General features: G+C 34.3%; 1 protein-coding gene across 1 annotated transcript in view; it reads right to left on the minus strand.

Annotated features, from left to right (window-relative positions):
- TARS2 (threonyl-tRNA synthetase 2, mitochondrial) overlaps nt 1–25,985 on the minus strand; it is a gene marked incomplete in the record, with an annotated part of 833,318 nt that overhangs the window by 289,140 nt on the left and 518,193 nt on the right. Inside the window, 1 exon segment of the mRNA XM_044079202.1 lies at nt 9,528–9,665. Coding sequence (XP_043935137.1) covers nt 9,528–9,665 — 138 coding nt within the window.

The following is a 25,985-nucleotide window of genomic DNA, read 5'->3' on the forward strand; positions in this document are numbered from 1 at the left end:
CCTTCTCATCTTCCATCTTAACCTTAGAAGCATCAACAATAAACTTCAAAACCTACATGCCATGATAGCCACACACCTCCCTGATATTATGTGCCTATCAGAAACATGGCTTAAACCGATCATCAAAGATGAAGAAATTCTCCCACCTGGATATAATATTTTAAGGGCTGACCGTAAAAAAAAAAGGGGTGGTGGTATAGCTGTCCTGTTCAAAAGTTCACTAAATATCATATTGCACCCTATCCAACCCCCTATAACAGCCAATGCAGAAACACTAGCCTTAAAAATATGCCTAAATAACCAAAAAAGTATTAACCTCTTTGTAATATATATTCCACCTGGGAACAATTTAGAAACCATGGAGATAACGTTAAACTGGCTAGCTACAAACTACCCTCAAGAAACCATCGTACTAGGCGATGTTAACATTGACTGGACACTATGTTCAGCACAGACCAATCCCACACCCATTAACCTGTATGGATTCTCCCAAAACATAATCTCTACAACAAGAATAGGTAACACTTACCAAAAAGAAAGTATATTAGATTGGATCCTTACCAATAACCATGCCCATAAGTATACCACCGGGACCCTTCCTAATGACCTAAGTGACCATCTTGTCACTTTCTTAATCAAACACAAAGTCTCTAAGACAAATCTTCCATTACATAGACTTATAAGAAATAAGAAGAAATTTGTTCCATCACAATTTGTAGCAGAACTCAAGTCCTGCAACTGGACAAAGCTAAAAACTTTACCCCTAGAGGAGAGCGTGTCATTCTTTAATGACACATTCCTAAAAATTCTCGACATCCATGCTCCTAACCGACTCACTAGGACAAAGGTGAAGATAGCTCCCTGGCTAACCAAAGAAACAAAAACCAAAATTAAAATTAGAGATAAAGCATGGGACAAATGGCGAGCCACCAAGGCACCCCTAGACCGCATTAAATTCCAGGAACTTAGAAATGTAACCAAAAAAGCTAGCACAATGGATAAAAAGAACTATTTCTGTCACCTTCAAGACAAACACCAGAACAGCCCCAAAAAGTTCTGGGCAGGCTTAAACAATCTCCTCCATCCTGGGAAATCAGCCACTCCTACCCCTGAGACCTTTATTGACAAAAAACCTGAAGTCATAGCTAATACCTTTAACTCCTTCTTTACTGAAACTATTCAATCTCTAGCCAACCAACTTCCTCCCCCTCCCCTACCCCAAACTAATGTTATTGAAGCCACCTTCCCATCCTTTAAAATACAGCCTATCCCTACCTCTTACATCAAAACCTTACTGAAAAAACTTAAACCTACCACCCTCTCGGCAGATCAGCTCCCAGCTGAATACCTGCAAATAGCAGCTGATGCTATAGCCTACCCCATCTCCATCCTGATAAACAGAACCTTTACTGAGGCCACAATACCCAATATCTGGAAAATATCCTACGTAATACCACTACATAAAGGTGGTCCCTCTACTGAGCCATCGAACTATAGACCCATAGCAATTCTATCCCCAATAGCTAAGCTCATGGAAAGATGTGTTCATAAACAATTTCTTAATCACCTCTCTCTTAACAATCTTTTGACCAAATCTCAACACGGCTTTAGACCCTACCATAGTACGACCACTGCCCTCCTATCCTTTACTGACTCAATTAATAAAAATCGCAACAACAAAAAAATATCCTCTGCCCTATTTCTTGACCTGTCAAAAGCCTTTGATATGGTCAATCACCAACTACTGCTACAGACGCTAAAACCTTCCACTTTGATAATTCAGCTCTCAATTGGTTCCATGCCTATCTCTCCGGAAGGCAACAGGCAGTCCAATGGCAAAATAAGCTCTCTCAACCCTTACCCAATACCATAGGAGTTCCACAAGGCTCCATTCTAGGTCCCCTTCTCTTCTCCGTGTTTATAAATGAACTCCACTCAGTTATCCCTCAAGCCACATGCATCCAATATGCCGACGACTCCACCCTCATCTGCTCTAATGCAGCTCTCCCTGACCTACAAGTAATGACCCAACAGTGCTTTAGTACAATTGAAAAATGGCTATCAGAAAGGAATCTCATCCTAAATCCTAAAAAAACCAAGCTATTACTATTCTTTCCCACCTCAGCTCCTTCTCCAGTGCAATACCCCCCACTAGCTAACAATAGCACCTTCTTCGTTCAATCTAATAATGGCACCATAATTAACCCTGATACTAACACTAAACTACTAGGGGTCATTATTGACAATAAACTTAAATTTAACTTACACATCAGTCAAACCATAAAGACTGTAAATAAGAAACTCGGATCACTGTATAGAATTAAGAACTTCCTTACCCCCATTGCCAAACTAACCATAGCACATACCCATCTTCTCTCCACACTACTGCATGCTTCCCCTGTTTTCTCTTTCCTCAACATAGGGGACATCAATAAACTTTCCGTGACTTACAATCACATTGCTAGATTCATTACAGGTGCCCCTTATAGAACGCATCACTGCCTTAACCTAAAGAAACTTGACTGGTTAGAACTTCCAAATATTCTCAAACTTAACCAACTCTCCGAAGCATATAAAATCATCAAGGAACCTGAAAAAACTCCCTCACTAGACAATCTACTGACCCCCTACCTCAACCTAAGTAGTCTTCGCTCCTCTAACAGATTACTGGTCCAAACCATCAAATCCAACAATATGGGAGGGGATGCTCTCTATGCCAATTCTATAGGCAAGGTATGGAACTCCCTACCTAACAACCTAAGACTCTCCAATTCGCTTTCTCAATTCAAGAAAAATCTTACCCAATTCTTTAAGGAACATTGGATATGCCCCTGCGTAAACCCAGGCTAGGTCCCTGTCAACTATAACTCATCCTACATTACTTGAACTATTTGGATATCTTCTCAATTTCTTACTCCAACTGACTATTAATCCTACTCAACTGTAATAAAGTACGTAGTTTCTTTATCATCCCTCAGAACTCTAGATAAACAATGAACTGGAATCTCGCAATAGTACTTTAAAGTCCCTTGAACTGTACTAGTTTTTACTAGTTTTTTCTCTCTTCAAAAATGTATTTTAACTGTCATTCTGCTATCATCAGTTTTACATGAATGTAGATAATACGTTAACGAGCATATTTTTTTTCTACAACATATGTAATATGTAAACTTATATGTAATTTTTTGCAATATTGGAGCTTTTCTCCCCGGGCCTCCGCTGAAAATGGACATGTATCCAGTCGGACCATCCCGGTCAACAAATGTAAAATAAAATAAATATATAAATAAAACTAGTACAGCATATAAAATATTACATGACAACTATAAGAATCAATCAAAGGAGGTTACAAAGGATTGGGAAGCGAAACTGGATAAGCAATTCACAAAGAAACAATATGGGGTATATGGTGGTCATACATGAGAATTAAATGAAGATGTTTTTTTTTGTTTAAAAAATAAAGAAACTGTGGTGCAAAGTGAGCCAGAAAATAAAGGAGATGTTTCCTGGGGGAACATTTAGGAGAAAATACAAAAGGAGGAGGCAGAGACAATCCTGAGAAATAGTGGTGAGATGGAAAAGAAAGCATATGCAGAGAAAGTAAAAGAAGGTAAAAGTGGAGTAACAGAAAATAAGGCAGAAGAAAATGAAACATGGAAGTATGTGGTAAGGATTCAAAGTAAGGAAAGAAATGGACAGGTATGAAGTGTGGGTCCATTTAACAGCTCCTTTTGGTATAAAAGCACATGAGGTAAGAGCATTTATTCTTATTAACAGACATTTTGTGACACTATATTTGAGACTGTTTTTTTCAATGGAAATTTTTCTGGGAGAATATGAAAAAAAAGAAAGACTGTAACCCATGGAATCTTTATGCAACAAAAGCATTTAACAGGGAAAAAAAGAAGATTCCTGTACAATTTTGAACAGAGGTAGAAAAAGAGACTTTGAAAGGACATTTGAATGCCTTACGTAAAGATGTACTAGACATAGCAAAAGTTTATGACAAAAGGGGTTTATGGACTGGTGGCTAGGACTGTAATATTGTGCTAAAAATAAAGAGAACAAAATATACATATACCAAGCATGATGCATGTGGAGGGGAATAGGAGTGTTGTAAAATACTGGGGAACAACCCAAAACATTTTTGTGGAAAATAAGGTCATTTGGTAAGTAATTAACTGTGACAAAAGAAAATGTTACATTTGCGGGAAAATGGGACATAATGCAAAAAAAAATGTGAATTGAAATGTTATAAATGTAACAAAACTGGACATTTATGGATGGATTACAAAACTAAAAACAAGAATAAAGAAAAAGAAAGATAAGAAAATGAACAAAGAGAAGAAATTTTAGAAGTAGTAGAAACAGAAAAAAAAATTAGATGAGAAAAATAACAATAATGAGGACACAGAAGAAGGTTCTGGAATAATTGAGGAAGACGAAAAACTGGGAGGTAGAAAAAGGGGAAAAATAACACCATTGGTAAAACAGTAAAAGACAGAAACATAAAATTTAAGAGGATAAGTACAAAAGAAAATAAGAAAGGACATGGATGAAAAAGAATATATAGAGCTAAAGATTGGGGCTTGGTATAATGGTTAAAGCAGAGAGGGAGAAGATATGGGCATCCTGAGACAATGCAGAAATTGTCTCATGTTCACAGATAACCATTTAATACTTAAAGAAACAACCACAACATGCAAGAGATGCACACACTCAATTTCACTGGAGGCAAAAAATCTCACATACAAAGCAAGAACCCAAGCATACTACATCCACCACACACACAGGCCAACTTTGCTGAGGTAATAAAAAGCAGTATTCTCAAACCTCAAACACATCCTAAGCCTATAAACAGCAACACCTATCATCAGCAATCTCTAAAGAGCTCACCAAAAGCAACACCAACTACTACTCATATGCCTAAAACTCAGTGGAAGGCCAACAGCAAGACCCATAAGACAACAAATTACCCAGGATTCCTGTCACAGCCGACCCCATTGTATGACACACAGATGCCCCACTCACCAAACTAAACATGGAGAAGACAATGATTAGTTGCTTATCTAATTCCAGGATCCACCAGGTTATGCATGCATTCAAGTCACTACACCACAGGTGCAAGTATAATGCCATCACGGTCAGTGTGGGTGCTCATGACCTGACACATACTTCCCTGGACTATATGAAGACAGACGCTGTTGATCTCTCTGAATATGGGTCTCAGGCAGATATGCGCCTTGCAGTGAGCAGCATTCTACCTTCACCAAGGATGATGCCACAGCATAAGCAAAACGATGACCGACTTCAATAATTGGTTTAGTTTCTGGTGTCTTTCCAGGGGGATTCAATATTTGTCAGAATGGGAGGAGATGGACAGCAAACCACTTTGCTTTGCAAAGGATGGTCTGCACCTGTCCCCGCCAGGCTTCCGAAAACTGGCTAAACTTTATCCACCCCTTAGAGCTTCTTTTAGGCAATGCCAAATTGACAAACCCACTGGCATAGCAAATAAAAAAAAACAAAAAAAACTAAAGGTGTCACTGCTCAATGCTTGCGCCCACAACAAGAAAGTCCACACCCTACAAGCTTTCTTCACTCTGGAGAATAAAGACATCTGTGCCGTTACTCAGATATGGTTTAAATCTGCACAAAATACTCTGGCAGTGCAACAATTCAGTGCCTTCCACTCATTTAGACCATCAACTACACAGACAGGGACAATAGGTTAAGGAGTTTCAATACATATATTAGCAACAAGCATAACTCTACACTGGTTAGACAGTGTAATGCCAAGGAATTTATGCATGTGCAAATCACCACAAAGTCCCATACCACATCCTAGCAAGCTATAGGTCACCCTCTATGGCCCTAGAATCTAACAGCTAGCACCTAAACCAAATATCCTATTCATGTAAGACTTTAAATACCCCATTATAGTCTGGGAAACTTACACAGCCTCATACTTGCAAGCACAATAATTCCTGGACTTTAACACAAATGCCCTTGATCAGATAATGCACACACCCACCACAGGTACAAAATACTGGCTCTAGTACTTACCAATATGGGAGAGTACTGCACCCACTCCTCCGTGTCAAGTCAAACTGCAAAGCTGTCTCCTTCTAAATAATAAACTCTGTAACCCCAACAAACCCCATAACAGTTGGGGATTATTCCAAAGCAAACTACATCCTATTAAGTGATAGTGTGGCAAAATTGAATGCCCCTCCCTACCCTGAATTCACAGCAGCCTGTGATGTATGCAGAACTGCTAAAAGAGACCCTGTACAACCATGAAAATGGCTGTAAAGAGGCTGCTGTACCTACTAGAAGTACGTAAGCCCAAAGCAAACTCTAAAAACAAACCACTTTGGTGGAATTCTAACCTTAACAGAGTATATGACAAAAGGGAAAAGGTCATGGGTAAAATCAGGAAGAGCAACATTGTGTCGATCTTGTGTTGTTTTGGTCATTTTAGGTACACTGATATATATATATATATATATAGGTCCACTTAAAACTGTCAAGTAATGAAAATGCTGACGTTTACAAGACCAAGACCGCAATGTCGCAAAATCACTGCAGTGAAAGCTTACTAAACTGACTCCCAAAACGTCGACTAAGGAAGCCCAAAACACTGAGAATCAAAATAATGCACAATCAAAATACTGAAACCATTACCTGCATGACGTATCCTTTAGGTAGCTTACTACCTCTTTAAGACGTACTTTGTACCGTAAACATGGCGGATGTTACATCTGAGCATCTCAGACTGTTAGGAAAGCTATATCCAACAGCAAGGTCCCAGAAAGGTAAGGATGTCCTACTAACAGACGGACACATATATAATTTAGAAAGAACTGCCAAAAGTAAAAAGTACTGGTGCTGTAAATGTAAACACATAGATAAATGCAAAGGCAGAGCAGTGACATTATCTTTATGTGACGGCCAGCAACTGTGTAAATCAACTGCCCATTCTCATATTGGTAGTCCAGTTAAAGTTGAGAGGTATTTGATGTTTCATGTTTTGGAATTTTTTATTGCACAGGACAGGTTATACAAGGCAGTTTACTTGCAGTTGTGTGACTCTTTATTATATGTTTTGACTAGGACTATCAGCACAACTCACATTCTTTCAAGGGTGATTGTTCGTTTTCAAACTTCTGCACTTTGTTTTTGACAGAAGCATGGGTAACAGCAATGGAGTGTAGCATAGGTCTATATTATAAGCATGAAAAGACTAAACCGCAAATGCTCACATGAGCGAAAATGCCGGGAATCGAAAGTGTGATTGTGGGGTCATGTTACAGTGAGGAGTGGGATATTTGCCCTTTCCTCACTGTAGTGCGACCTCAGAGTTAGAATATATAGTTAGTGGGGGGTGTGGGGGGTGCAGCCCCCCACAATAGCAAGTTCTATTACCAGCATTTTCGCTCATGTGAGCATTCGCGGTTTAGTCTTTTCGTGCTTGTGATACAGACCCGTGTAGCATCTGCTGTACAGAATTCAACATTTTGATTTTCAGTATTTTGGGCTTCCTTAGTCGATGTTTCGGGAGTCGGTGTACTAAGCCTTCAGTGTAATGATTTTGCAACATTGCGGTCTTGGTCTTGTTAATGTTGGCATTTTGATTACTCAACGTTTTAAAGTAGATCCATACATATATATATATATATATATATATATATGTATGTATATATATATATATATATATATATATATACATACATATATATATATATATATATATATATATATATATATATATGTATGTGTGTGTATATATATATATATATATATATATATATATATATACATATATGTATGTGTGTATATATATATATATATATATATATATGTATATATATGTATATATATATATATATATATATATATATATATATATATATATATACAAACACATACATACACATTTACATATATGTGCGCACACACACACACATACACACAGACACACACACTCACAAAGACAGACACAGATACATACATACAGAAACATCAAACTTGGTATCAAATGTTCATAACATATGAGAAACTCATTTTGACCATGAAATGAAGGAAAAGTTGGGGCATAAACCTAAGGTTGTGTACAGTAGAGGGAGTAATATAAAGAATATTCTTGAAAGTGGCAACAGAAAACAAGGCAAGCACAGGTCCTTGATGTACAAATGTGGTGCTTGCAAGACCTGTAAAAATATACATGATGGTGTGACTGTCGTTATAGGAAGTTTTGAACGTACTATAGGATGCCCAGGCAAGTGCACCTGCAATACCACTATGGTGGTTTATTTAGCTACATGCTTATCTTGCCCTGGTTTCTATGTAGGTATGACCAAAAGAAGGCTACAGGACTGCATTACTGAGCACCTTTGAGATATTAAAAATAAAACAAATGAACAATGCTTTATATGTTCACACTCTAGAATGTCCCAACTATAAGAGATTTTTTATTCTTTGTCACTGACAAGAGTACAAAGTGACTCTAGGGGTGGGGATGATGAATTAGAATTAGAAGCCAGAGAAACTAAATGGCAACCGAGACTAAACGCTTGTTGCAAGCCAGGTTTAAATGACTACTGTTCAATAGCTACCTTTTTTGAAGCAAAGGGCAGCAGGGGTTTAATTTCAAGTGTACTGTGAAAACATTTATCTGACTGTAACTAACAGGCCAGCTATGTTCTGCACTTTTAAGTCAATTTTTTAACAATGTTTTATACTTTTAGGTTTATTATTAATATCAACACCAATATTTTTATCTTGACTGCATTGACTATTGTGGTTTACAGCATATTATTTTGTGTACTACATATTCAGGGGAAGTATGCCTTTAAGTTTAGTCAGGGTAATTTCATTGATTCAAGCAAAATCATGAACAATTGCTTAAGTAATTAGAGTACATAAAGGAAGCTACATTATAATTGAATGAATATGATGAAGCCAATTCATGTTTCTTGGCAAAAGCACTTAGTTGGTTATACTTTAACAGTATTTAATGTTAAATAAACTTGGGTTTCACACAAATACTGCCTTGGTAGCTCGCTTTTTTATTTTTATTATTGTTTACAAGTTTTTGAGCCATTTGGCTTGTTTTTTGGTGTACAGATACATACCTGTTTTGCAGTTGTATTCATTGCTATAAAAATCACACTACAGCTTTGAGACATGTTTATGATTTTTCAGTTTTAATACCATTCGTCTGGGATACTGCAGTTTAAGTAATTTAGGTTTCCTAACACACGCACATACACAGATGTTGTGTGTGTGTATGTGTGTGTGTGTGTGCGTATGTATGTATCTCACTCTATTCACACACTAACACACCTACACAATCTTTTCTCATAGCCAGATTGTCATAGATTGTGCAGAGATGTAACTTTTAACATTCATCTCAGTACTTGCCCACATTTCAATTTTATTTTATTTTTAGTTATTTATTTCTAACTTATGTTACTCATTTGCACTCTTCCACCTAAATAAATACACACAATTGTTTGGTTTACCTTTTCTGCTTCATCCCATGTTTCAATTTCTCCAAGAAACTTCTCAGGTCGAGTTGAAAGATGCAGTCTGAATGTAAAACCAAACACAGAGTATACGGCATGCAGAAATTCCAAGCACCCGTTCATTTCATCTTCAAGCTATCATACAAAACAACAAAGAATATTCATCAAATCTATATTCTCTAAATGGACAACTCAGGCATTGATTTTCAGTAAAGCTGCGCCAGATTTTATTGCAGATGGCATCTAGAAAGAAGAAAGGGTAGGAAACTAAAGTTTAACAAGTTGCAAGGTTCTGTCTCTTTTTCAGAACATGAATACAATTCAGAATGCTTACAGTAAAAGTTTACTTTAGACAACAAACCATGCAGAACTGATTAATACACAAGCTCAGGAAAATCACTTCAGGCTTTATATTTCAATTTAAATTCCCTGTGTTATGTTTCCTTACCATAAATAAATGTAACTACCACTTATGAAGCAGCAGGACACAAGTAAAGCTGCAGATTAGCCAGCAGTGATTAACAAGATCAACTATCCTAATCTGTACTGTCCATTTTATGTCTTACAGCTGTGTGATACAGATGTTGCATACTGCTTATAGAATCAAAGAAGCAATCCAAGTCTGAAGGTTGGAATGTGAATATTCAGCTGAGAGGTGCCTTTACATTAGTTTGTCACCAAACAAAATCAAAGATCTTGAAAAGGTTGCAACCCTTACAATCACATAATGACTGGAGGTGAAGCAGGGTCTACCCTTGATTGATGTGATCTACCCAAGAGAATAATGCCCAAGTAGGTAAATTCAATAGAACTGGGAAAATCCTGCTTCTCCTGTGACTAGCTGGTCAGTTTTAATACCTTATTAGTCTGCATGGCGGAACATGTGCTGAATAAAAATGTCTTCTATTTTCATGGAGAATGTTTTTGGCAATTACAAGGTACAGCTATAGGAGCTTCTTTTGCTCCCATATATGTGGATTTATTTATGGCTTATTTTGAAGAATGCATGATTTATGACACCTCACATAATCTATACATGGTGGAAATTGACATCTGGCGACGATACTTGGATGACTGTTGGATGGTGTGGCAGGCGGATCAAACATATTTACAAGAGTTTATTGAGTATTTGAATGGTAACATATGGGGTATTGAGTTCACTGTGACATTTCACCATGACACCATTGATTTTTTTGGATGTCACAGTGTACAGAAATACAGATCATACCCTAAGTACAACAACATACCGGAAATACCCACAATATAATACATTGCTTCATGCATCCAGCATGCATCTGAACCACACCATTCGAAATATACCAAAATCTCAATTTATGCGTATTAAATGCATTAGTTCATCTGAGAAAGATTTTGAATATGCCAGACGAGATCTGTTTCATAGATTTAGGGATAGGGGATATAGAGATTTGGATATATATAGAGCAAGTGAATGGTGTAACACTCTAGATAGGAACACTTTGTTACAATATAATAGATCTAACAAAACTAAGCAGGACTCAGTTCTTAGGTTTGTGACCACATATGGTAGGAACCACCACTTGGTAAGAAATGTATTAGATTCCAACTGGAATATACTTTTGGCACATGAGGAATTGAGAACACTTTTGGGTCCCAAATGCCAAATCTCATTCAGACGGGGTAAAACTCTAGGAGGTCTCTTCTCTCACTACAAACATAAAGAAAGTGGAGGTGCAATATACCAACAAACCACTATAACTGGAGATAAACTTCTGGGTACCTTCCCATGTGGTCATTGTAGTTCCTGTTCAGAGGTTAGTAGAGTTAAGGAATTGACTAGTGCTAATACAAACAGAGTGTATCAATCGAGGGTGTTCGCCAATTGTAGTAGTACATGGATCATTTACTTAGCGACGTGTCAATGTAAGGCATTCTATGTGGGCCAGACATCATGATCACTTAGGATACGCATGACAGAACATAAAAGTGATATCAGGAACAAAAAAGAAACCAACGCCTTATATAGACATACCATCAAACATGGGAATGCTCATTTTATGTTTATGGTTATTGATAAAATTATGGGGGATAGAAGCAACCAACAAGGTTGGCACACTATCTTGAATCACAAAGAAAAATACTGGATTACCAAACTTGGAGGATTATTTCCACCGGGTCTCAATGACCATTTGTAAAATCATTATTAATATGTTGATCCTCAGTGACTAGTAATTTTAAGTGGTGTTCAAGATTTAGTCACATCCATATGGTAATCAATAGGTCGTTTGGCATGGACTGTGGGTTATATGTCCAAGCAGACTTGATAAGTCAAATATTGAATAATAAAAAATGGATTTTACCATTTTTTCAGAATTGTTTGGGGACTGCTTAGAATCCTATAACTATTATTCACACATGTATATTGACATTATGTCTTGGATTTTATTTTCTATACTGTGTATTTAAGCTACAGTTATTATTATACATAGGATGATATTCATCTTAGTCACAACTAATTCAGTATATAGTGATATCAATATCATGGAGCATATATTCAAGCAGATATATAATATATCAGACAGTTATAAGTAAATATGTCATGAACTGTTAGTTCATTTGACTTCAGAGCTTCATGTAGGTGGAATAGGTTCTTTTGAATTATTGTTTAAATACTTTATTCTATATGTATACTATTTCTTTCAAATATATATATATATATATATATATATATATATATAAGGTGTAGTTGTTTGTTTTATTCACTGAATTAGTTTACACATATAATATGTTGGAATGTAAAAAGTAAAAAATAACATACACAGTTTAGATAAATAGGATATGTTAGCATTTTTCACATTCAAATTAAGGGTTTTCCTACCTATGTTCTTTAATTGACAACATTCATATTCATGTTTTTGGGCTTCTCAATGTAATAGATTGCATATGTGTATTAGAACTGTTTGTTTTTTATTGATTAAGATGTAACTATCATGTGCACTGAAAAACAACATCCACTAGGTTGGGCTATACCATTGTTTCTATTGGTCAGGGACCAATATAAATATTTGAGAGCAATCTGCGTTTTAAAGAGTTTTTCTAATCCACTGAGGAAGGCTAGATAGCCGAAACTGGTCTGGTGATATTGAATATGTTAATATAATAAAAGTATCATTTGGAATTTATTCTGGTGTCGAGTATCGTGGTTTGCTGGTCATTGGTGTTTTCATGGTCATTATTAGTGCTATAAGCCACAGTTATTTATAAAAAAAGAAAAAGAAAATAAAAGAAAAACATATTTACCATAATCAAATAACTGTCATTTTATTGGCCTCTTTTCCCTAGATGGGTTCTCCAAGTGGACCAAGAAGCAGAGTCATTACCTACTACACAAATGTGTACCTGCTCACTTAGAGTGAAGAAATACATTTCAAGTTCATGCTCCTGCTGTGGTAGTATTAAATAATTACAGTTGTTTTTTTGTTCTTCAATTGCTGTTTAATAGATACTTTTGCCTGTCCAGAACTTTACATGATATTATTTCACGAAGTTCCTGCTGACATCCCAATGGCAGTAAATTCAGTTTCAATGTTCTGTATGCTGAAAATGTCATTCTATGGCAGTAACTGCAATGTAATACCTCAAAAAATTTTCATTCAGCCATGCAGCTTCATTTAAAGACTATTTTAAAAGCGGCCTATGGTACATCATACATCATCGTACTTTATACATCATGTGACTGAAAAGGAAGTACAAAAACAATTTAGTTATTGTATTTACATTTGTTTACCAGGGTAGAACACTGATCATAACTGACTGACAGGAGTCCCAGCCTGGGAAGACAGGTACATAAAACAGAGTAGTAGTAATAATGCAAACTGTTACACAATATCAAAGTTAACAAAGACATATGTTTATGCTATAGGTACTAAAAAGGCGAATGAAAAACAAGAAAAGCAAATAATACTAAAGAAAGACATATATAAAATACGCAGTAGGAAAAAGAGCTGAGGGCAGGGGAATATCTTCATTGGTCATCTGAGAGACTATCTGATATAAGGTCTCATGCATTAACACAGAGTTTGTGTGAAGCTAGGACTAGGAGATAGACCCAGTGGGTTAATATTGGGCTTGTTTGCCAAGAAGAAGTTTGAAATGAGATCTAAAAATTTGTATACGAGGATAACCATTTTAGTAGTGAAAGTAGTGTTTCCCAGACTTTAGGTGCACAGCAAAGAAGCTATGACATCTGCATTCTACCTTAGTTTTTGGAACTTATAGGACTGGATATGATTGTGTTTGTATTTGTGATCTGGGGTTGTGAGTGCAAATGGTTATAGTTTCTGCTGCTGTTGTAAGGTGCAATTTGAATGTCATTTTTAAGCAAGCATGGACTGTTTTAACCATGCTCAGCCACAATCTAGTTAAAGTAAAGATTAGTAAGACATCATTTCTGCATCACAGTAATGAATGTAAAGAATTGAAACAGTAACAGATAATTGACACAAAGTAATCAAGTAGAAAGATACACAGTTACATAATAGGCAGCATTTCATCTGGAAGGTTTTGCCATCTTTATTACAGACATCATCCTGAATACTGTAAATTATGACTAAACAGCAAGCAGGGGCACGTAGGTTTCTGTATATCATGCTTCAGTCTGGGTTACAGTAATATTACAGCAGGGTTACCTGGCAACATGCACAGCCATAGCTTACGTGTAGACAGTTGCACCACCATTGTGAGTGTGTTGAAGTGCCAGTTTGTCTAATGGCACATGTTGCTGCCTGTCTAGACATTTATGATTTCACGTAGCAGTACTTACCATTGTGATGTTTACACTGTTTCATGCCCAGGGAGACGACGTGATACAGATTTCTCCTCTGATATATATGGGATCATCATTATTCCAAAGGTGTTGATACAGACTGTTGTCATAGTTACTCTGTGCTTGTACATGAGCTAACATTTAACTGATTGTGAAGCACTTTCTGTTAATTTATGAAAGCCCTGCTGCTCTGTGGAACTATGGTGCAAGCATGGGTACAGGATGTTGGATCAAAAACACATCAGCAGACCTTAGGGTATGATGTTCTAGGAGGAGGTATAATAGGAAAAGTATAAACATGTTCACATGCTGGAGGATGCAGGTGAGAACTGGATCTAGTGTTGTGGATTTAGATGCCTGGAAGTTAACTGCAGGAAATTTGGACAGCTACTGAAATAGTGTTTTACCAGCCTGCAGAAAACAGTGGACACCTTGATACTGGGTCTCATCCATGTCCAGTGGGGATAAGGTCTGCTTTATATGGGTCACAGATGTGATACAGGGTGAGCTGACTGTGAAATAATCCAAGAGCTCCAGGTCAGTTACTGCAACAAAGCTTTGTCCTGCCAGCACCATACCTTACAAGGTATACGGCAGCAGTACCCATTGTCTGTCCTTGCAGTGCCTGTCCTGCCACACTGAATACCATACTATATCCAAACGTTTATCAAATATTCTGCAGTTCTTATGAGCCTGGGATTCCTTATGAATCTGGTGCACTGCTGTGACATCTCATTTTATACTGCACACTTCCTGATCTTCCCGTTGTATTGCATTGCACTGCTTATCATTATGCACAATGGCTTTATGGAAAGTAAATGCCTGCTTATGGATCACACACATTTTTGCAGTAGTTTTATAGTGTAAAAAGAGCCTTATAAAATGTACAACTTACGTATAAATTACAGTCACAGAGTTTTAAATGGTGTCATAGTTTGTCCAACTATTGTTAATTACTTTCAGTTTTCTAGTCTCTATTTGTTGTGGGGATACATATATCTCCATCTATATGTAAAAAATGAAGTTGTTTAATATGTGAGTTTATGTATACCTGAACTGTTGAAATGGTTGCAGGAAACTGACTGGGCTGTTTACAGAAGATGACACTCTAGGGGGGCGTGGCCAAGGATGAACACAGGATAGCAGCAGATTTCTTCAGCTCCACCAATTTCATTACACTGACAGGAATTAATTACTTAAAAAATTAATTTTTGAAGTAATTTTCTTTCTAAATACGTTTGTTTTATATAGTTCTTGAACTATATCTAAAAAAGAAAGGAAATCTTAACAATATTCCTGTCAGAAATCACTGTGGAAATTTTCCTGTCAGTTTATCAGTCTGAAATGAGTTCCAGTAAGACAAATTCTCAAGACTCCAGCATCAAGAAAGAACTTCAGTCTCTGATAATTATAATCCAGCAACTTACTGATAAAATGGATACTAAAATAGACACCTTCATAGAAAAAACTACAAAACAAATAGACCTGTTACATACAGACCTGCAACAACAGAAGATCCAGATGACAGGCATAGAAGAAGCTGTGAATGACATGGAAAATAGAATCCAAGAAGAGGAAATCAACATTGAGTTTCTGCTGAAACAAAATACACATTTACAAACAAAGCTGGATGACCTGGAAAATAGATCTAGGCGCAATAACATTAGGAATTTTGGACTGCCAGAAAATATTGAAGGTAACAATATTACTTCTTTTTTAACAACGTGGCTCCCTAAAACTTTAGACTTACCAGAAGCATTCTCTTTTGGTATCGAAAGAGCACATAGATCTATAGCTAATACTAACTCTAACAAAAAATATCCTAGATCAGTTATAGTTAGATTTCTATCATCTTTTGATAAAGAGATGGTTCTTAAATCTGCTTGGGCTAAAGCTCCTGTTAAGATTAATGAGACAACTGTGCGTTTTGACAATGACTATTCTTCCATGGTAATAGCTAAAAGAAAAGTTTTTCTGCCACTAATAAGGGAGCTTAAAAAGCACAGTTTAAAACATACCTTCTGTTTCCTGCCAAGCTTAAAATCTTCCTTCCTGATGGTCCTAAGGTTTTCGATGATTTAGACTCTGCTTTACTGTTTGTCAAAGAAAAAAGGATTTTGGATAAAATAGAAGAAATGGAATGGGCTAGTTCTTCATTAAAGAGATTGGCAACTGAAGCTTCGTGGAAGACTTCAGAGAAGAAGAAGACACTAAAAAACAAATGATTTGTTATATGTTTTTTTTCTCTCTCATCGTTTTAGTTCATTATTAATCTTTTTGAATATAGTTCCTGCATTTCCAGAAAGCCACAAATATTTTGGAAAAGATTTAATCAAAGTTATTCTCTATGTGCAAAGAAATGTTTTGTTTCATAACCAGTCAAAATACCTGAAGATTTAATGGCAAGCTGTGATTCAATTTGTTTCTCTTTCTGAAAAGAAGTAAGGTTAGTAATTTGATACATTTTTTTTATCTTTACCTTTTTTTTCCTTCTCCTTTTATTATTTTCGTTGTTTAAACAATGACATTCTATTTAGATTATGTAGTGGGTAAAGGGTGGGGGAGGGCAGGGAGAGAACAGTAATGAAAATATCATTAATAGAATAATAACATATTTATTCCTTGTAAAAGTTTTTATAAGTTCTTCAAATGCTATTTCTAATTATACTTTCTTGATTATACTGCTTATGCTTGTTTGTAAATAATCTGTTATGCTTTAACTAATAATAATCAGAACTAAATAAGAGTAAATAATATGTTTTATTTTTAACTCTATTAATATAAACAGTAAGTAACATTCCATTGTATATACTTCTTACAGCTTTCTCTTATTTATTTCTGCCTCATTCCCTTTTATTTTCTACTCTCTTTTTCTTTTCTTTATTAATATATAGAAATGCTTTTGATTGTGTGGGCACAGTGAATAATAGGATTTGTATGAAAATTGAGTTGGGAGAAGAATGTTGAGTTTTATTGCTTGTTGGTAATTTTGGGCTTAATTTCACTTACATAGAGGCTGTAATGATCTGTGGAATACATTGTGAAGGTTTTGTCATGTTTAGATGCATTTACACTGCTAAATGAATGTTTGTCACTAGTTTTTAATAAGTTTCCCGCCAAAATGTTAAGAGAGACAATCTGAGATGTGGGCTGTCTCATGCACAGTGTTCATGAGTTACTTCAGAAGCTTCAGCTCACAGAATTCTCACAGAGAAACTGAAAGCAGTTAGTATAACCTTTGACATAGTTATCACACTGACACACCACAGATTCAGGAAAATACTCTATTCATAAAATATGTCAGTTATAATGTTTTGTTTCATAACCAGTCAAAATATCTGAAGATTTAATGGCAAGCTGTGATTCAATTTGTTTTTCTTTCTGAAAAGAAGTAAGAGGCTGTAATGGTTTGTGGAATACATTGTGAAGGTTTTGTCATGTTTACATACATTTACACTACTAAATGAATGTTTGTCACTAGTTTTTAATAAGTTTCCTGCCAAAATGTTAAGAGAGACAATCTGAGATGTGGGCTGTCTCATGCACAGTGTCCATGAACTACTTCAAAAACTTCAACTCACAGAATTCTCACAGAGAAACTGAAAGCAGTTAGTATAACCTTTGACATAGTTATCACACTGACACACCACAGATTCAGGAAAAATACTCTATTCATAAAATATGCCAGTTATAATGAGTCTAAATGATGTAGTTTCTTGTAGTAAGTAAATGTCTTATTTTAGAAGGCATAGAAAATGAAACATTTATTTAAATGCTTTTGAAAATCTACTTAGCAGCATAATAATCTGTGTTAAAAATTTGTGTTCCAAACATATACTTTACTATAACTCATTTAATTCATCTGATTGACAAGCATAAATAATCTTATAACTCTATTCTGGAAGAAATGTCATGTGATATATTTTAAAGCAGTAGGTTAGCATGATTGTAAAATCTGGTTACTAAAATGTGTTTGCTGTGCATTATTTTGTATAAAGCAGACAGATTTATTCTAGGGACAGCAAGTAGGATAGTGCTCAACAAAGACACAACTCAGTGAGATCAGATATATATATATATATGTGTGTGTGTGTGTGTGTGTGTGTGTGTGTGTGTGTGTGTGTGTATGTATGTATGTATGTGTATGTGTGTGTGTGAGTGTGATGGCTTTTTTTTTATATAATAATGCAAGTGTTTCTGAGAATCTGCATAGCTATCCAATATGATTTATAATAATTTCTATGAATACAATATTTTACTCTATTGACAAAATGAATGTTTGTCACAAGTTTTAATAAGTTTCCCGCCAAAATGTTAAGGGAGACAATCTGGGATGTGGGCTGTCTCATGCACAGTGTCCATGAACTACTTCAAAAGCTTCAACTCACAGAATTCTCACAGAGAAACTGAAAGCAGTTAGTATAACCTCTGACCTAGTTATCATACTGACACACCACAGATTCAGGAAAAATACTCTATTCATAAAATATGTCAGTTATAATGAGTTTAAATGATGTAGTTTCTTGTAGTAAGTAAATGTCTTATTTTAGAAGGCACAGAAAATGAAACATTTATTTAAATGTTTTTGAAAATCTACTTAACAGCAGCATAATAATCTGTGTTAAAAACTTCTGTTCCAAACATATACTTTATTATAATTCATTTAATTCATCTGATTGACAAGCATAAACAATTTTATAATTCTATTCTGGAAGAAATGTCATGTGATATATTTAAAGCAGTAGGTTAGCATGATTGTAAAATCTGGTTACTAAAATGTGTTTGCTGTGCATTATTTTCTATAAAGCAGACAGATTTATTCTAGGGACAGCAAGTAGGATAGTGCTCAACAAGGACATAACTCAGTGACATCATATATATATATATATATATATGTGTGTGTGTGTGCGTGTGTGTGTGTGTGTGTGTGTGTGTGTGTGTGTGTGTGTGTGTGTGTATATATGTGTGTGTGTGTGCCTGTGTGTATGTGTGTGATGGCTTTTTTTTTTAATAATGCAAGTGTTTCTGAGAATTTGCATAACTATGCAATATGATTTATAATAATTTTTATGAATACAATATTTTACTCTATTGACAATAATGAGTTTAAGTAAATGCTCATATACAAACAATTCAAGATTTTTTTTGGAAGCTGTTAATAGTATTCACATGACAGAAAATAGATGCATCTTAATATATGTAATGTCTGAATCATATTAGCCAAAGTTTTTGATTTAAATGAATGTTAGAACCTAATTTTCTCTCCTCTTGATTTCTAACATCAAGATTATTTGAATGCTATTTGAATACAAGTGTTATATATTACATAGATCTATATAGTAGTATGAACAGTTTAAAAAAAAAAAAAAAAAGTTTATTTTAGTTTATATGATGCTGTTTTACCAAATGTGTAGTTTTGTCTTGATAGATAATTGAATTGAAAACTGTTAACCTCAGTTAAATATAACTAGTATTAAATTGATAAGGTGGTAGCTGAGGTACTGCTGCTTAGGGTAGGGGTTAACTTGAGTAGTAAATACTACTCTAAGTTGGAGTTTTCAACTCCAGGCTGGATGCAAGGTTTAATCCTTACATTATTTTCACTTGTTCATTGTTATATGTATATAGTTTTGACATCCACAATATATTTTGTACACTCATTGTCACTACAAACAAAATTGAATCCTATACAAAATCCCATAAGAGATTTAATAAATACAGCTATATTTAAAGGTACACCTAAAAGAGGAGATGTAACATTATTTATCTTGTTATTTGTTATTTCGATCATAAGATTCTTGAGTTTTAAAAATGCCAAATGACATCTTTAAAAGGAATTTCTTTAAACATTAATGGATTGAATAATCCGTGTAAAAGGGCAAGCCTAATAAGATACATTAATTTACACAAGGCCAATCTAGTCTTCCTGCAAGAAACCCATCTCTTGAAAAAGATATTGATAAACTAGCCACTAATAAGTATACAGTATTGGTTAGTTCAGAGCACACTCAGAAAAAAAGAGGAGTGGCTATTTTATGGAATAATAGTATGCCCATTCCTAAAACCATTAAGTCTTATCAGGATGACAAAGGAATGTTTTGTATGGTTACAATACAAATTAATGGGAAGACTTACACTTTAATTAATGTATATTGGATACCTGGAATTGGTATTAATACAGTGAAACATCATATTGATAAGATCATATCATTCTCTATAGGGATATTATTTTAGCTGGTGATTTTAATTGTATACTACATGAAAGTGATACTACCACTATAAGGAAAAGAAGAATTACATCTAATGCAAAACATTTAAATGATTTTGCTAATTCTTATCATTTGAATGATATTAATAATCAGATAGATTCAAAATCATTACCATACACCTTTTTTTCTAACAGATACAAAACTTATTCAAAAATAGATAGGGTCTTTATTTCTAACCAGATGGTAACAGATTTAATTAATTCCAAAATCATTTCATGTCCTATATCTGATCATAATTCAATTGTTTTTGAATTCATGATAAAAAATACTCATAATGTTCAGATCAAAAGGATACCAGCATACTTAACTCAGCTAAAAGACTATAAAGAATATATACTTTCAGAACATTTTCTAGACATAAATAATACTCCTGAAGTCTCCATTGTCTATGTTTGGGATGCCTTAAAATCATATCTATATGGACAAAGTATCAGATGGTATAATAATAAAAGGAAATCTTGGGATAAGGAATTGTTAGATATTCAAAGTAAATTAGACTCTTATAAACATAATAATAAAGAAAATATTATGGACAAGAAAGTTATTGAAGAAATAAACAAACTAAATGAGAAATACAAAGAAATTTTAACTCATAAAGTTAAAATAACTTTAGAGAAATATAAGTTTTTGTCTTATTCAATAAGCCCCAAATACTTACATAGACTTAAAAATAAAACAAAAGATTGAATAAACAAAACCATATCAAAGAAATCTTTTCTCTAAGAAAAAGAAGAATGTTTCTAGTATACCAGAAATACTGGATGAATTTAGAAATCACTTTCACAAGATTAACCATAACAACATTAACATGGAACCTAAAGATAAAATAAAGGAGTTTATAACCACAAACATGAATAAAAGCTTAATAAACAACAGATTAAACTATTGGACAAGAGTATTTCATATACAGAAGTTATTACACAAATAAATAAGCTTAAATCAAACAAAGCACCGGGTAATGATGGTATTATACCAGAGATATATAAAATCCTTTCTAAAACTACATATTCATTAATACATAAGGTTTTATTATGGCCCAAACTGAGTTAATAACCCCCCATCTTGGCAATATACATTTATTTCACCAATTTTAAAACCTAGTAAAGATCCAACTAGATGTTCTTCATATCGACCCATCTCATTACTTAATGTTGATTATAAAATGTTTATGAGTATTTTTGCTGATAGATTGAAGACAATCATCCCGGCATTATAGATATAGATCAGATGGGCTTCATTGTAAATAGAAATACTTTTGATAATATAAGAAGAACTTTAACATTAATTGATTTTGCAAATAGGAAAAAGAAAGATTTAACACTTATTAGTCTTGATATAGGTTCAGCATTTGATTCAGTAAGTTGGGACTATCTGTTTACCTTACTGAAATGCAAAAACTTCTCTGATGCATTTGTAAATTTAATTGAGCATTTATACAAAGGAACGCTGGCTTATATTAAGGTAGGAACATATGTTTCACAAAAATACCCATTCTTAAAGGTACAAAGCAAGGATGTCCACTTTCTCCACTATTATTCACTTTAGTAATGGAGCCTTGGGCTAATTTGATTAGAAAAAGTACTGACATAGAGGGTTTTGAAATAGATGAAAATACAACATCAAAATTCAACTTTTGCAGATGATGTTCTAATTACATCAGCAGGATCTAATTCTTCTATGCAGTCTTTATTTGATAAAATGATGAATTTTAAAAGTATTTCTGGTTTAATATTCAATGAAGAAAAAACTAAAATACTACCTATATATACACGAAAAAATATTCTCATTAGTGATTTTACTAAATATGTACCCAATTCAGGTCAGATAACTTATTTAGGTATAATACTATCTAAAGATATTAAATCTATTATATATAATAACTATAATACCTGTTTTCTTAATATACAAAATCTTTTTAATACCTGGAATAATATGTTTTTTACTATGGAGGAGAGACTTACAATTATTAAAATGATAATATTCCCCAAGATTTTATACTTAATACAATCAATAATACTTTCACCTACAAAAATAATTATCAAGAAACTGAATACACTAATGTTAAATTTCTTATGGGCACCTAATAGACCTAGGATTGCATTAAAGAAACATACTAATAGCTGGTCTCAAGGGGTATTTCTTTTCCAGACTTTAATTTATATATTATCTCTTCTATTATAAAAGTTATTACTTTATTAATAGATCAGTCATATATCAAAATGGAAAGATTACTGGGAGCTAATTAGTATGCACTTCATGAAAATCTCCTTAACACATAAAAATATGATTGTAAATAACTCCATGTTGTGGTTGCTAAAGGAATTTTGTACTTCACCTATTACACCTAAACATATGGTTTGTTACCCATTAAATATTATTATTAGTTATCGTAACTTTATATTCATGCACCCTAAGTATAGGGAATGGAATTTTATTGTATTCCCTATAATGTATACTCAGGGTATGCTTATGTCATCTACTTCTGAAGGAGCTCATTTAGCTATAGATAATGATCTAAAGTACTGGTATCAGCTGATATCTGATAATAAAGTTAAAAATCTAGATTTCTTAAAACAAGAATTTGATCTAAGAGAAACTTGCAGGTTAGAGGTTCAGATCTTTAGACAACATCTCATTGATAGAATAGATCTAATGTCTATAACAGTTAAAGAATCTATTCCAAAACTGATTGATTACTTGATATTAAATTTACAGCATAAAGTTTCTGATAAAGGTAAACTTTCATATATACATAAAATTATCAGACAAGAAACTTTAACAGTGTAGATTCATACTGGAATTATTTCACCTCTATTAATGGGGACCCACCAACTCAACAAGATAAACAATATATATTGGAATCTGCTTATAGAACTACATCTTCCATTGTCTGGAGACTTTATACATGGAAATTTTTACATAGATCTTTTTATACACCTTTGATGATGAATAAAATAAATAATAAAGATAATCTATGTAAGAGATGTAATGTAGAAATTAATGCTGACTGGGCTCATATGTTTTATGACTGTATGAAGTTGAAAGAATACTGGAAGTCAATTAATGAATTTTTGCAGGCTCTTTTTACAGATAATTTCATTATTTCTAAGTCTCTTATATTATTCAACACACCTGTACCTCAATGTGTTAAAAAGAGTAAGCTTCCCTTGTTATGGTCTATCCTAGCAGTGGCCAGGAAAATAATAACTAGAAATTGGATTTCAGATACACCTCCTTCGTTCAGTGAATTTAAAAATGTTATGAATATAATGTGCCATATGGAAATAAGCACAATTAGAATGAGAACAACTAGAAAAACATCATATTATATTGTATGGGATAATTTACAAAATTTGTTAAAAAAATTCTAATTTCAATAGCACGGTATTTTAGTTTAATTAATTGATCTGATTGTAGTGGATGTCTTTGTAAATACTTTAGTTGTTTTGTTGAATATTATAATAATACCTATTTTTAATTACTTGTATAAAATTGTTATGATATTTCTCTTATATGTTAAAACAATAAACCTGTTTTGAAAAAAAAAAAGAAGATGACACTCTAGGACACAGAGTATGGCAAACGCTGATTCCCTACAGACCTGTTATTACCCAGCTGTCAACAGGAAGTTAACCCTGAGTCATATCATTTAATTCTGTTGTACTTACTAGATGTACACTTTTGATCATATGGAAAACAAACTGCAGTGCTTTGATAGTTCTGCAGAATAATGACAATTATGTCTTGATGCAATAAAATACAAACGTTCAAGCTGCCAGGAGTAAATATTTCAGTAATGGTTTCCATGGAAATCCCTAATCGAGGATTAGGAGTTGTATTGCATTGCAGAATGCAATCTTTTAACAGTTATGTTGTCTTCCCTATTATTGTTTGACAAAAATTATTATTGAGTACTCTAGCTGAATGGTAAAGTTTGTTTTGGTAAACCTCTGCATGTTTTTATATTGCCACTGATGGGTGTGAGTGGGACAGAAAATATTTTCTTATGTCTTAGTCTGTTGATCTTAAAAGGCTAGCAAAAATGAGAATGATTTAATTTGTTCTAGAATTTATAGGTTGTCTATTTTGGGGTCTTTTCTGGAAACGTGCAAATTTTGCTCTGTGTTAGCATAAGTAACTTCCAGTTTAAAGATTATTCTGGAATTAATTTGACTATGTACAAGCTGAAAGATAAACGTTATAAGAACCCATAAGCTGCAGTTGTTATTTGTCCCTTTGCTGGGATTGAGCTGTATGCATTATGTGTGTTCTGTGCTAACCTTGGACATACTGTGGGTGGATCTGTTACTTGGTAAATTATGATCAAGTGACTGTGAATGGCTGGTCAGTTACTTTCTCTTTTCACTAGTTGGTGGTTTGGATCCTCATTAATTTAAAAGAATGATTAGAAAGTAAGTTTATTAAACTTAATATAGAAAGTGCAATTTTTTTCATGCTTCATTGATGACACCTCCCTCACGCCAGATGTAATTGCGATCTAACATACCACTTTGAGGAATGGGCAAATACTAGCAAAGGTTCATTGTAACACACATACAAACTGAAATAAACTGTGTGGGTGTGTGTTGGGATAGCCTAGCATGAAATTTTTAAACCAAAAAGCCAAGTTTATGTGATGACAGTGTAATTATAACAAAAAAGAAATGGTAAAACACATATTTGCATGCAATCTTTTAAGTACAGAATGCTGCAAGGCTAATGGAAGCCTTGGGATCTGGAATAACAAGTTCAGAGGAGCTAAGCCTAAGGTATTATGAGTTGCCTAAAGGATTATTATGCCTTATGGTACATATTTTCTATTTTTTAGATATGATATGGTGCAATTAGGGGTTACAACTGTAAAAAGTTTTATTAGATATACTTGTATTAAGATTTGTTAAACATGACAATCTTTATGACAGTTTGCAAGCATTACAGATGTATGAATATGAAGCATATGACTTCCGCGGTGGTGCAGCGGTAGCATTGTTACCTCACAGCAAGAGGTTCTCCCGTTCGATTCTCGGTTGGAGTGCGGGGAGTGCCTTTTGTGTGGAGTCTGCATGTCCTCCCCGCGGTTGGGTGGGCGTTCGAAAGACATGCGTAAATGGGCGTGCTTTCGTTGAAGGTTGAATGTCGAGCTGGCACCTAGGCGTTTGTGAAAATCTATTGCCAATAATTAGCGGACCGGAGTTCCGCTGTGGCGACCCCTAACCAGGAAAAGCCGAAAGACAACAACAACAACATGATGTTTAATTGATAGTCCATTCCCACTGGTGTTTGACTAATACTTCAACTGGTGCAATTATTTTAATGGTATTCTGATGTAGTCTACGCTTAGTAGATGAAAGCACTTAACCAGTGTGGTTCATTTTTATTTTG

The sequence above is a fragment of the Protopterus annectens genome, chromosome 8.part0, assembly GCF_019279795.1.
Source record: "Protopterus annectens isolate FY-2018-M chromosome 8.part0, PAN1.0, whole genome shotgun sequence".
In the NCBI taxonomy this organism is placed as follows: Eukaryota; Metazoa; Chordata; order Ceratodontiformes; family Protopteridae; genus Protopterus; species Protopterus annectens.